This window comes from Lutra lutra, chromosome 1 (genome assembly GCF_902655055.1).
Source record: "Lutra lutra chromosome 1, mLutLut1.2, whole genome shotgun sequence".
In the NCBI taxonomy this organism is placed as follows: Eukaryota; Metazoa; Chordata; class Mammalia; order Carnivora; family Mustelidae; genus Lutra; species Lutra lutra.
This window is the reverse complement of record NC_062278.1, coordinates 39,355,290-39,368,721: the sequence shown is the minus strand read 5'-3', so window position 1 is coordinate 39,368,721 and position 13,432 is coordinate 39,355,290. Positions and strand designations below refer to the sequence as shown.

The 13,432-nt window shown below is 34.0% G+C and overlaps 1 protein-coding gene across 4 annotated transcripts in view; it reads right to left on the bottom strand.

Annotated features, from left to right (window-relative positions):
* The window catches only part of CADM2 (cell adhesion molecule 2), a 1,105,278-nt gene that overhangs the window by 246,163 nt on the left and 845,683 nt on the right, over positions 1 to 13,432 (bottom strand). For 3 of the 4 annotated variants that reach the window (XM_047722125.1, XM_047722134.1, XM_047722144.1), the window contains one exon: positions 12,089 to 12,238. The exons of the other annotated variant lie outside the window; for it this stretch is intronic. In XM_047722125.1, the coding sequence (XP_047578081.1) occupies positions 12,089 to 12,238 (150 nt within the window). The remainder of the gene's footprint in view (positions 1 to 12,088; positions 12,239 to 13,432) is intronic. 4 annotated transcript variants of the gene reach the window in all.

Genomic DNA, 13,432 nt, shown 5'->3' with positions numbered 1-13,432 from the left:
GGGGGAGAGCCTTAACATCTTTTATGAAAATCTTGCACCACAGAGCATACACTCAACATAAAAGTTCTTTCTCCCTAATGCAGGTCCCTTTCCCCGAAGTCTTTAGAATAGGAACTCAGCCTCCGTATAAGAAAACTTCATTGTATTTCATCTTCAACATTGTTATAGCACACAGGAAAGAGTGAAGCTGGATATCATCATTAAAATACACTTCTGCTTTATGAAAAGGGCTTTTTTAGGTATATACCCATTCACAGCCACTTTTGGTCTAAAGAGAATACGATTTCAAATTTCTGTTAGACTGAAATTGCTTAAGATTTCAATGGCAGGGGGCTTCCTGGGTGGCTCAGTGGGTTAGGCCTCTGCCTTCAGCTCAGGTCCTGATCTCAGGGTTCTGGGATCAAGTCCCACATCGGGCTCTCTGCTAGGCGGGGAGCCTGCCTCCTCCTCTCTCTCTTTCTCTCTCTTTTTGTCTACTTGTGATCTCTCTCTCTCTGTCAAATAAATAAAATCTTTAAAGAAAAAAAAAGATTTCAATAGCAGACTTTTTTTTTTTTATGTTGTGTCATTTTGTTTTCCAACATATCAAAAATCTCAAAAATACTCTAAGAAAAGTTCCAGCCTGCAAACCTGGACAGAGCAGCATGGGACACTTCACAACACAATGGACTCCAGAGACATATTGGCTGAAACTGAAATTGCTTTATGTGATTGGTCAAGGTTGGCTCACAATCACAGGCAAATCCATGATGCAACTGGAATTTAAACTCAGCTACCCCGACTATCAAGTGTATAAATCCCAACCAACCAGCTCTTCTATAATGTTTGCAAAAGTTCATGAGGTAGGATTTTAAGCTACAAAAGATAAGTGAATAATAAACAATTATCATTTCCATAGGAGACCATAGTTACTGGTCCCTAGAAGATGTTTTTATCACAATTCACTATTAGGAAACAGGCCATCCAATTTTTGTGGCATGCAAATTTTTAGCATCAAAGAAGGGTGAGCTGTATGTACTTGAAGGGGCTTTGAAAGGAAATGTAATGACGTATGTCTAGATTGGTACTACTGCCATTCTTTCTAAAAAGTCACTGTGAGTACTACAGAGCATACAAACCAATCATTCTGCATTTTCCCTTCTCACTTTCCATTTGTACTTCAGTGTACTTGCTAATCTCAATGTAGATAGACATGACCAGGAGACTTAATTCTTACAAACACCCACACTTAAGTACTAAAATAACACTACCTCCCACACTTCACAGTGCTGCAAAAATGCTCATTTACTGCTGTTTGCAAGAGCCTGCTGGGGCTGAAGAAATAATAAGCTAAGGAAAATAGAGTGCCTATACTAATTTAGAACTTTCCACACTCACACATTATAAAACAATACATTAAAAATATTTATTCAGGAAAAGCTGTTTCTAAATTGTATTTTTTTTTTTTTTGATTGTGGAGAAATGTTACTTGAAGAGGTGTGGGGAAGGAAAAACACTCAGTTTTTATAAATATAGGAATTATCCAAAATTAATTTTAAAAAACACAAGTAAATAAATTGAATGGTAAATTATATTCATTAACATTTTTAACTATAATAAATTGGACAACTTAGAAGAAATGAATAAATTTCCTAGAAACATGTGACCTTCCAAAATTGAATCAGGAAGAAATAGCAAATCTGAAGAGACCAATTACTAGCAATGAAATTGAATCAGTAATCAGGGTGCCTGTGGCTCAGTGGGTTAAAGCCTCTGCCTTCGACTCAGGTCATGATTCCAGGGTCCCGCATCGGGATCTCTGCTCAGTGGAGAGCATGCTTCCCTTATTCTCTCTCTCTCTGCCTCCCTCTCTGCCTACTTGTGATCTCTGTCTGTCAAATAAATAAATAAAATCTTAAAAAAGAAAAAAAAAAAAGAAAGAAATTCAATCAGCAATCAAAAACTCCCCACAAACTAAAGTCCAGGACCAGATGGCTTCACAGGTGAATTCTACCAAACATTTAAGGAAGGAAGGAAGGCTTCCAAATTTATTCCATGAGGCCAGTACCACCTGGGTGATACATGAAAACTTGCTTCTTGATGTCAAAATTCATGTCATATTAATTCCGATGGTCAGCATAATTCCTGGGACACAGAAGTATTTCATATAATTGAACTGAAATGGTCACTTGGAAATCTTTTAAATATTAAATCTGCTTGGACATGTAGATTAACATTTACTTTGTGCAACCTGCTTTCTGTAATGGCTATTTATTCTCCAAATTAAGGATCTTTAATATCACAAAATATAATTCCCCAAAACCTGGTTGGTCATTATTTGCATTTTTTAAATTGTTTTGGGAGATGGAAAGAGATGACACAATGGTGTTGACTATCCACCAAGGCTGATTCTAGCCATCATCCACTTTTACTGCTGAGAGAAAAAATGTTTTTCTTCAGGTGGTTTAAAATCACTTTAACAATTTCTGACTATGTACTGACTCTCTATATCTTATCAACATGCTGATATAAAATATATGCCCAGAAACACAAATAATTAGAAGATAAAGGGAATCTAATTTTAACCAGGACAAACTTTCTTTCAAGCAGTTCTATTTAACCTGGAATGGACTACTCAAAAATCGAAGAGCTACAATAACTGGAAACAACTTCATACTTTAGATAGTTAGCAAATATTTATTCAATGACTGACTGGATAAACACAAAAGTTAATCTCAGGAAAATGCTAATTTTCAGAGAACTATGATTACTTGATTTATTTGTATTATGTTTCACTTTTATTTTAAATAAAAGCAATATAAAATGCATCAAAAATAGTAATATTAGTGAAACTTTATTTCTCTAAAATATGAAAATATAAAATAAGAATAAAAAATAAAAAAATAAAAAATATAAAAATAAAATAAAAATATAAAATATTTTTCAAGTATGAAAAATATGCTGAATTTTAAAATATCAAAAAATTAACACTTGCTAAAAACATTCAGGCATACCTATGTGGTTTTGAACGTCAAAGTTCTGAATCCTGATGCTGTTATAGCTTAACATATAACCACTAAAAACATATAACAAATAAAATTTATAGTGTATATGGTTATCTATATTTCATGAAATTGCTAGACTTAAACTACACTAAAATAAACAGATTAAGAACGTATATTATGTATAACTAAAGATTTTGCTGATACTTAATGAAAATTTCCCATAACAGCTTTATCATTAGAAGATTAAGTGAAAGGAAATTATTTCTTCACAAAATCTATTAGCACACAATTTAACATATATATTAAATTTGAGAAATATAACACTGAAAGATTAATATGTTTTAAAAATAGCATTGTGACTTATATCTCCCCAAAAGAAACAATTCTACTTAAGGTCATTGTGAGCAGAGTGATGCAAGGTTTCTGTAGAAATTATCTTCACTGAAAATAATTGGATAGGGAGAAATTTTTGTATATGCATGTAAGTTGTGCTCGTTACTTTCTGCTTATCCTTCTAGATTTTTTTTTTTTCCCAGATCTTTGCTCTGGGAGAATAGACTACCCAGAATCCTTTGACCTGTGGTTTCCATTTGGCCTCAGACAATGGAATGTACTGCCAAGAAATCAGATGGTAGGGGCTCCTGGGCGGCTCAGTGGGTTAAGCCTCTGCCTTCGGCTCAGGTCATGATCCCAGGGTCCTGTGATCGAGCCCCACATCGGGCTTTCTGCTCTGCAGGGAGCCTGCTTCCTCCTTTCTCTCTCTCTCTCTGCCTGCCTCTCTGCCTACTTGTGATCTCTGTCTGTCAAATAAATAAATAAAATCCTTAAAAAAAAAAAAAATCAGAATGTAGGATGAAAGAGAATTCAACTGACATATTTCCATAGACACCCCTTTCCCAACCAGTCAGAGCTTCTAACCAGAAGCCTCCTTCCACACTTGTAGCTTTTGCTTTTCTGTCCCCTTTTTAGGGCCAAGGATAGGATAGTTTCCTACTGTTGCTAGCTCCTAGGTGCGAAATCACATTGACTTGCTCCTTTAATTATGTCTAGAAATATCTGTAAATAGTGTGTTCATTCTTTATTAATTCAAGGGTATAATTTTTAATGGTAACTTGATTCAGACTCATTTAATATGCATGAATTTACTAAGAAATCTGCTGATTTATATGAAATGACTATAATATGATAGGAGTTGAAACATAAAATAAAGTGTACTCAGATCTATTTCCGAAAAAGTGACTTTGGAGTAAAGACCAAAAAGAAGTGATGATTTTCACAGGAAAATTGAAAAACAAACAAACAAAAATCCAAAACACTATAAAATGAAGTCCTTACCAGAATGATTCAGCATAAAGTAAATTAGGCGCATTGTAAGAAAACTAAGTCTCATCATTGTTTTGTCATTTACTACTCAAGTTATTCAAATCTTCACTCCTTGATTTCTCTATTTATAAAATGGGTCTGCCTATGTTACAGGGTTGCTGTGAATACAATGAGAAAATATAAACATTGAAGTTATTGAAAAATTGTATTGTGTAACTTTAAGTTGTCATCATTAATTCCATCTCTTTATGAAATATATATATATAATATTTTTTAAAAATTAAGAAAGAAAAAAGAAGGGTAATATTGTCCACACCTACACCTGCCTTCCTGAGTTAATTTTTAATATTTTAAAGTCTGTCACATTGATTGAAAGCAGTCATGGGTAAGGATTCTGTCAGGAGGCACTGGTTGGCAGGGAGTCAGGAAAACGTTTACCTTCATTTCAGGTTCATCTCATTTTTCTTCTCTTTATCACTCCTTGTTCTAAGACACCTTATGCATGTTCCTTGTCTCCCACTGCCCCCAGTAATAATGTAAAATTATTGGCAGAATAATTAGATAATTAACACCAGTGATTTTTGGTTAGACCCTTAATAAAATTTTGTTTTCTTTCCTCCAGTAATGAAATTTCCTCCAGGAAATATTTGAGAATCATTCAAGCCTAATTCAAAAGAGCAAAACTACTGTGAAGAGAAATGTCACAAAAATTTACATATTTTGCATTTTTACATAAAAATAAATACAAGCACATAGGGATATCTCTGTGGAATGCATATGCTATGCACCCTTGGAGATGTTTGTGCAAAGTATATTTTTGTCAATAATAGGAAGGAATTGAAGTTTTTTTTTTGTTTTTCTGAGCATTAAGTGATCAGACTGTACCTCTTCAATTGTTTTTTTTTTTTTCCTCCCATACCTGCAGAGAAACAGACGCAATGATCTAATTGATTTCTTTTATTTCTATTCCAAATGCCACACAGCGTTCCTGTGGTGTTTCAATGAACTCTATTCCCTATTTTCTCTGTCTCCACATACCCTCCCTATTCCAAATGTTTACCTACTACCATTTATAACAAATGTGGTGAGATTTGTGTAAAAAGAAAGAGAAGAGAGGCATAACAAGTGAATTAGTTATGTCTATTCTAGGTCCCTCTGACCCATAAGAACCTGTAATGTCTATCCTCTTAATTTTTATTTTCTATTTAGATTTGCAGGGTTTTAAGTGTTATAGAAAAAGGTTTCATACAGCAACTATGCAGAAATGAAATGGAATTGTATTTGAATATTTAAGTCATAGGTTAATGATTTTTGGTTTTCGGATGCACAGAAAGTAGACAGGGAAATTGTTAAAACTGCAATTGTGATCCAACCACCGGAACATCTGATTTGGTCAGGTGTTGATGAGACCCCTTTTTTTACTCTGCTGGTTGTTGTCAGAGGCAGGAATAAACGTCAGATCTGACTCCTGTCTCCGATGCTACAATGTCACCACTAAAGCCATGTAACTTAGGGGCGCCTGGGTAGCTTAGTAGGTTAAGCTCCTGCACACAAATCTCACCATATCTGTTATAAATAGTAGTAGGTAAGCATTTGGAACACAGTGGGTATAGCAAAAGAGCTCCAGGTGGGCTCCCTGCCCTGCAGGAAGGTTGCTTCTCCCTCTCTCTCTGCCTGCCACTCCCCCTGCCTCTGCTCTCTCTCTTTCTCTGCCAAATCAATAAGTAAAATCTCTAAAAAAAATTAAGCTATGCAATTTAAACAGCAAAATGTCATTTATTTTCTAGTCAATGCATGTATTTATAGTGACCTAGGGTTTTCTCAGTTGGAAAACAGATATTCTATTAGTCAAGGCTGGAATTGGACAAGGTCTATTATGACATCTAAGGAGTGAATCAGCATCTAGAACTGTGCTTTACGAAATAGTAACCACTAGCCACACGTGTCTATTGAGTACTTGAAATGTGGCCAGTGTGACTGAGAAAGTAAATTTTATTTAATTTTTATTTATTTATTTTTATATAATTTTTATTTATATTATTTTGTTTTTAGTTATTTTATTTTATTCAATTTATATCTTTATTTTATATTATTTTTTATTTATTCATTTAACTTTAATTTAAATATTCACATGTGGCTGCTGGCTACATAATTTTGTTCTGACAGATATAGAACACTGTCATTGTCATGGAAAATTCTCTTGGGCAGTGCTGACTATAAATGCATCCCTCTGTCTTACTCTATGTACATCTTCAACATTTTGAAAGGAGCTGCTGCTCTTTACTTAAAAGGCAGCTGCTGATATCAGTGGCAGAGACCACCTGGGGTATACTTAAGCTGACCTCCTGTCAGATGCCTTTGTTTTCTGGCATTCTGGTTAAAACTAACACAGAGGCCACACCTCAATTCCTTCATTACCACTCATTAGTTGAATGTCTGTGGACAAATTCCTTGAGAGTTTGATCCTTAATTCTCCATGTGAGGAAGCTATGGATCACATTGAGTGTGCTCACAGTAGCCAAGGCCTGGATTTTTATTGCCAAATTCACGCCTTCCTCTTTATTTTATATGAATGAGAAATCTTACAATATCAGTTTCACTTTAGCCAGCCCCACCCCCCAGCCTTGAGAAGAGATTCCTGAATATTCACAGTTAACTTCCCTCACAAAGACTCCTAGGAGAGGGTTGCAGCTTAATTCTCCTTCCGCTGATCACCAACTGCCCACTCACAGCATGCTTTTCTTTAGTGAATAATCGAAAGTAAACAGGAAAGGTTTCTCCAATTCCAGCTGGATCAATGGGCCACCATTCTGAATTCTTTGTTCAACCCTCACAGGTAGGAAGGACTCAGGTAGTATGAAAGCCTTCTCAGAATCTGTCTTGAAACTCAGATTGGCAGTGGCAATGTTGATGAGAAGCACCTGTCCCATTTTTCTGAGCCATTGGCTCTGCTTCCTTTTCTCCCTTCCTTCTCGATAACTGATGTCAGAACAAAAACCTAAATTTAGGTATACAGAACTCTTGTGAAAATTGACTTGCTTAACCCAAAGCTTTTCAACCTCAGCTGCATTTTAAAATCTTTTGAGACACAATTAAAGCACTGTAATAGTGTATATACCCTTGAAAGATTGTTCTGAAAGCTCCCACAAATAAGAGGCAAGAACAGAATTAAGGACAGAACCTTTATTTAAAGGTAGCAGCCACCTGTAGAAGCTGGCACAATCAGTGATACAGACCATCACTCGTTTTCTCTATTGTTCTCCTGAGTGGTTGTCACTTGCACAGCAAGTGTGTGTTACTCTAGTCATGCTAACTCACACTTAGCTTCCACATTTAGGTTCTGGCACCATATGGCATATTTGTTTGCTCGAGATAAGCCTAGGATTGAGGTGAGGCTGGTAAAGGCAGACAAAAAGACCATGGGGGAGGGGGAGAACTGTACTGTGGCACCTTCAAAAAAACGCTTTCATTTTCAAACACTTGCATTTGATGGACATCACTGTCAAGGATCCCTTCCACTAGGATATCACATAAGAACTGAACCGACTGACTAGTGAGGGAATAGACATGTTAAATTGTCATTCATGAAAGGTTTTTTGTTTTTGTTTTTGTTTTTTAAATTCAAAACTTCTGGTCACTGTTGCAACAGACTATTTTTTTAAACGATTTATTCATTTATTTGAGCGGGGAGGGGCAGGTGGAGAGAGAGAGAATATCAAGCAGACTCCCTGCTGTGCACAGAGCCTGGCTTGGGCCTAGATCCCACAACCCTGAGATCATGACCTGAACAGAAATCAAGAGTCGGACTCTTAACCCACTGTGCCACTCAGGAGCCCCTGTTGCAAAAGACTATTAAAACCATAATAGAGTTAGAGTTACAAGCAGTCTAATATCAAAACCAGAAATTGGCTATACTACACACACACACATACACACACACACACACACACACACACACCCAGACACAGTCTTTTTTCAACGTAATTCTAAGCTGTTTTAACAATTGGTAAAAAACGAAATAAAGTAAGTGCATACTGTAGCGATTCAAATGATCAGATATTTTGCTATTTTATAACAGTAAGATGAATATGTTCCTAAATATCCCAAACATGACATGAAGGATTTTTCCCAACATAATTATCCCTCAGAAAAGAGGGGCTGCCTTATTTCCAAGTCTTTTTAAATCTTGTATTACAAGTTGCTATTTTTTTTTTTTTTTTCAACAGGATCCTAAGACACATTAGCTTGGAATACCCTGAATTAGTTCTGGTTTTAGATGTTCTATAAAGGAGAACTTATGGAATCACGGAAAGAGAAGGCAAAGGCATTTTGTATAGATTTTGTTTTTGTGTCTGAGGATTTGACCTCACAATTGTAGATGTCACTGTAAACATGAGTCTCAAAGATCTGCTTGAAAAGCAGTACAATCAGTTGTTGCATAGTGCAGATCATTATTACACTCCTGCAGGATGAATGAACAACAAAAAAAGTGTTCTGCTGTCATAAAAATTCTTGGTTGTTACCTGGAACAAATTTCTCATCGATAGTATCCTACACTTTGAAAAAGGGCTGCCAAGTAAGATTATTTCATTAAATGCTAGGATGGAAAAGCAGTATCTCTAAATGAATATATGTTTTTGTATTAGTTTAAATACATAAATATACTCAAATCAAGGAATTAAATATTATAACTATATATTTAATTGTTCCATGAACATCTCTAAATGATTTTGTCCCCAAAAATATTTTCTCTTGCTTTGCATCATTGGGAAAGGGAGAAATTTCCTTAAAATTGATGTCGCCTTGTGTTTGGGCATACACATTTAAATATTTATTTGCAAATACTGTAATCAATCAATACTAAAAGCAAAAAGAGGTTGTTAAATCTTTGTGTGTGACTCTTATGTATTTTTTTTAATTAACGGGATTTTATTCTTTAAAAAACAACAAAAAAAAGTATTTATTTTAGAGCATGAGAGCGAGACGGGAATGGGGGCAGACAGATGAACAGAGAGAGACAGAAGCTCAAGCAGACTCCCTGCAGAGGCTGTGATCATGACCTGAGCCAAAACCAAGAATGGGAAACTCAAAGGACTGAGTCACCCAGGTGCCCCAAGGTGACTTCATTCTTTAGAAAGAAACAGAGATCACTTGGTTCAAAAAACAACAAACTCCTCCAAACACCATAAAGGAGCAAAGAAAAGTAAACATCAGCACTTTTTTTTTTTTTTTTTTTACTTTTTAGGAGATGTGCCTTCACTACCCCAAAAGTACTAGTAAACTTAAAGTCAAAATATAAGCCTTACAGAATATTAGCATGATAAAACTTAGATATAATTTTTACTAGGAACCAGTAAAATCAAAGGTAGTGTTCAAGCTTCATTTTTACTTATATAACTTTCATTCCTATTCATACACCTGAAATACAGGTTAGTTTCTGGGGGTTGTATTTATGAAATTTTAAAGTAATTAATTAATTCATAAAATCAAATTTTTATTTTTAAATATCCTTTCTTTTAAAAAAAACTTTAAAGTATCACATTAAATATAAATAAAGATATAAAGATAATCTAAATAAATTAAATATAAATAAAGATAGATATTACTCATATTTTTTAAAACTGCAAAGATATATTTTATAGTCTCACAAAATATCTTTAAAATTTTCTAAATGGGATAAAAAAAAGTCCTTAATCAGAAGCATTACATAACCAACAGTACTAATAGGGATTAAAATTACATTAATACTACTATAGTGAGTGTTTAGCAGATAAACATTTCAAAATTCATTTTCAGACTCTTTAAAATATTCTTCATGTACCAAAAAAAAAAGGAGAAGAAGAAATCTCTGTGACTAAAAGTCCACATTAAACCCGACTGATTACATAATATTCTAATCAAAACATAATTATGGAGTCACCACTTTGGCCTTAAGTCTGGCCAATATTTGAGTCACAAGGTTTAAATCACCATACTAACTTTAAAATCTCACATTACTGTGGGACATTTAACCCCATCCTCCCATATGCTTCTATGACAATGCGGCCATTGGTGATACCTGCTGTACTCGTACTCGTCTTTCAAATGGCAAAATAAAACAATAAATAAAAGCTCTTTCTAAGTAATGCAGGTCTACAGAAATGCTAGCCTGACCCTCTGTGATGCTTAACTTTATATGCCAACCAATTAATTAGGCCACAGTACCCCAATATTTGGTCATATGTCAGTCTGGATGCTGCTGGGAAGGTATATTTAGATGAGATTAATTTAAGTCAGTACACTTTGAGTGAAGCAGATTATCCTGCTGTGCCCTTGTTCAATCAGTTGAAGCATTAAGGGAAACATTTGAGATCCCTGGAAGAGGGATTTTGTCTCAGACTGCCTCCAGACTTGAGCTGCAATACTGATTTTTCCCTGCGTCTCTAGTTAGCTAGCCTGCCTTGTCTATTTCAGACTTGCTAGCATCCATAATCACTTGGGCCAGTTTCTTAAAATTTCTCCTTCTCCTTCCCTTCCTCCCTCTCTCTCTCCCTCTCTTTTTGTAAGTATTTATCAACTATCTATGCATCTATTTATCTTTGAGATAGAGAACACTTATCCCCTACCAATGTACTCTAAAATATAGTTAATCATGGGTTTATCTTCTGCCCCTTACTAGATTGTATGTCCTCTAAGGGCAGGGGCTTTATCTGTTTGTTCACCAACTCTAACACCTTTGATGAAGGAAACATTAAAAATTATTTGTTGAGTCAATAAATTTTTAATCAGTCTTTCACTACATATTAAAATTTTAAATAAATAAACAAGTCATTTTAAATCTAGAGTGTATCAAAGAGGGAAAACTATAGCAAGGTAAAAATAATATAGTTAATTCCTATTTTAGGGCAAATGGGCAGATTTATTGGACTAATACACTATACTTTAACCATTAAAATGGAACTGCTTTCAAATTATCTTGCTGTTACCTATACAGATTCATAAGAAATCCAGGTATTGAGACCATGTTGAACAGCCAATATATAAATATTTATATTCTATATGATGTAAATTTATCTATAGCAACAGCTCCATATTTTTATTATAGTTCATGAACTCCCTTTTCCTCCCAATGTTTAATAATGGATGAAGTCTTAGAAATTCAATGTATACTTTCAGTTGTTTGCTTGAATGAATTTTATGAATTTCATTACTTCTCTAAAAAAAGCTTTAATCAAAATCTATCATCCAATTAGGAGTCCAGTTAATTAAGGAAGTCTAACTCAACTTGAAGCAAACACATCTTTTTCATTTCAGTTCTTTATTTTGAAACATGGACTTACTTAAATTTATTATGGGTATCGATTCTACAATTCTTACTTTCAAGCCCATTCATAAGAATAAAATCACAAAACTTTCCAAAATCATACAGCATCTTCTAAATATATTAAGCTAAGGTTAATAAAAAAAATATGTATATTACCTGGAGTGAGGAAAAGTAGTTAATCTACACAGAAGGCAATTATAAGAATATGATATCTAGAGAGAAGATAATGGTTAAGAGAAAGCATAAAATGATTTTTGAAACAGAATTGAAGCTGTTTATTTTATTAAAAAGTTGACATAGGTTATCTTTAGTGTTTATGACTTGCAAACTAAAGTATTTAATATTTAACATGTTTAAATACAAGCAGCAGCAGTTTGGTAATCAAAACGAATAATTTGAATCATCTCAGAAAAATAAATTCATTATAATTAGGATATTTCAGAATATGATTAAAACATTTAAAAGAAAATGTATTCACCTTTCTTGTCATCAAAGTACAGAGTCTGTTGAGCTGGATTTGACCACTGGAGGGAGGTGTTATCATTTTGATCAACCCTGCAGGTCAAAATCGCAGTTCCACCTTCAACAACGGTTACATTCTGTGTTAGTGGAAACTGCCCTTGGCTGCCTAAAAAGGGATTAAAGAAAATGTTGATTAAATGAAAGTTATAAAATGATTAACTTTCCAAGAGCTGCATTGGACTTAACTTTTCACTCAAAAAACAAAACAAAACAAAACAAAAACATTCAATCAACCAAACAACAAAACTATATATTACAAAAAGACAGAAAGAATAATTGAAAATTCTCAATCAGGGACAACAGTTTTGCATACCATTAAGACTCCTTCATACTCCCTTATGTGTTCCAGAAAAACTTCTTTGCCTTCTAGGCACACATGGAGATTTATATTCAAATTGTAACATGATTATCATTAATTTCCTTTGGCCTTGTATTAATTATATAGGATGGACCTCATCATCTTTGAAAATAAGGCACTGGAATAATTTTGGCTGAATTGAACTCTCTAAAGCAGCAGAAGAAACCACATAAAATACTTCCCTGATAGCTTTTATAATCCTGAATAGTCTATGAAATATGGACACTAGAACTTTAGATTCAATTTCTGATAAAAGAAATTAAAAAAAAAAAAAATCTTATTTTACCAGAGCATCTTGTAGATGTAGCTCTTTTTAGAAACACGAAATGTGTTGGAGAAAACAATATAAGTGTTTTTCAAAAAGTGTTCATCTTGTAGACTATCATCTACCAAAATCTTAAAAAGATTAACCTAGGAGATAGAGATAATATTCTCCTTTGTTTCTTTCTCTACTTTCCTGATTTTCCCCAATGAATATATATTTCTTTCATAATCAAGATAAAAACACGTATTTTAACTGACCTTAAATTGGATATCATTAGAATATAATCAAGTATTCCAGCTTCCTAAGTATCATAGTACTTTATTAAAATAATTCATATAATAACTTTACTTAATAAGAACACTTCTAGTGGTTAAAACGAAATTCATGTACATGGAAACATAATACATAAATTTCACTTCAGCAAGATGATCTGGAGATAAGCTCTGCCAAGTCTGGTAACAATTATCAGCATGGGTAAAAAATGACTTTCCAGAGCCAGGTTAAAATACTATTATGTGAGCAAAGCAGTTCATTAAGTCAAGGATAATTTACATATGCAAGAACATTATGATAACTTAATCACACCCATGAAATATATTTCCCTTTTCTTCTTTAGTTTTGTAATGATCCTGTCATTACCACAAGCACCACTTGAGGTTATGCGGGGAGCTATTGGC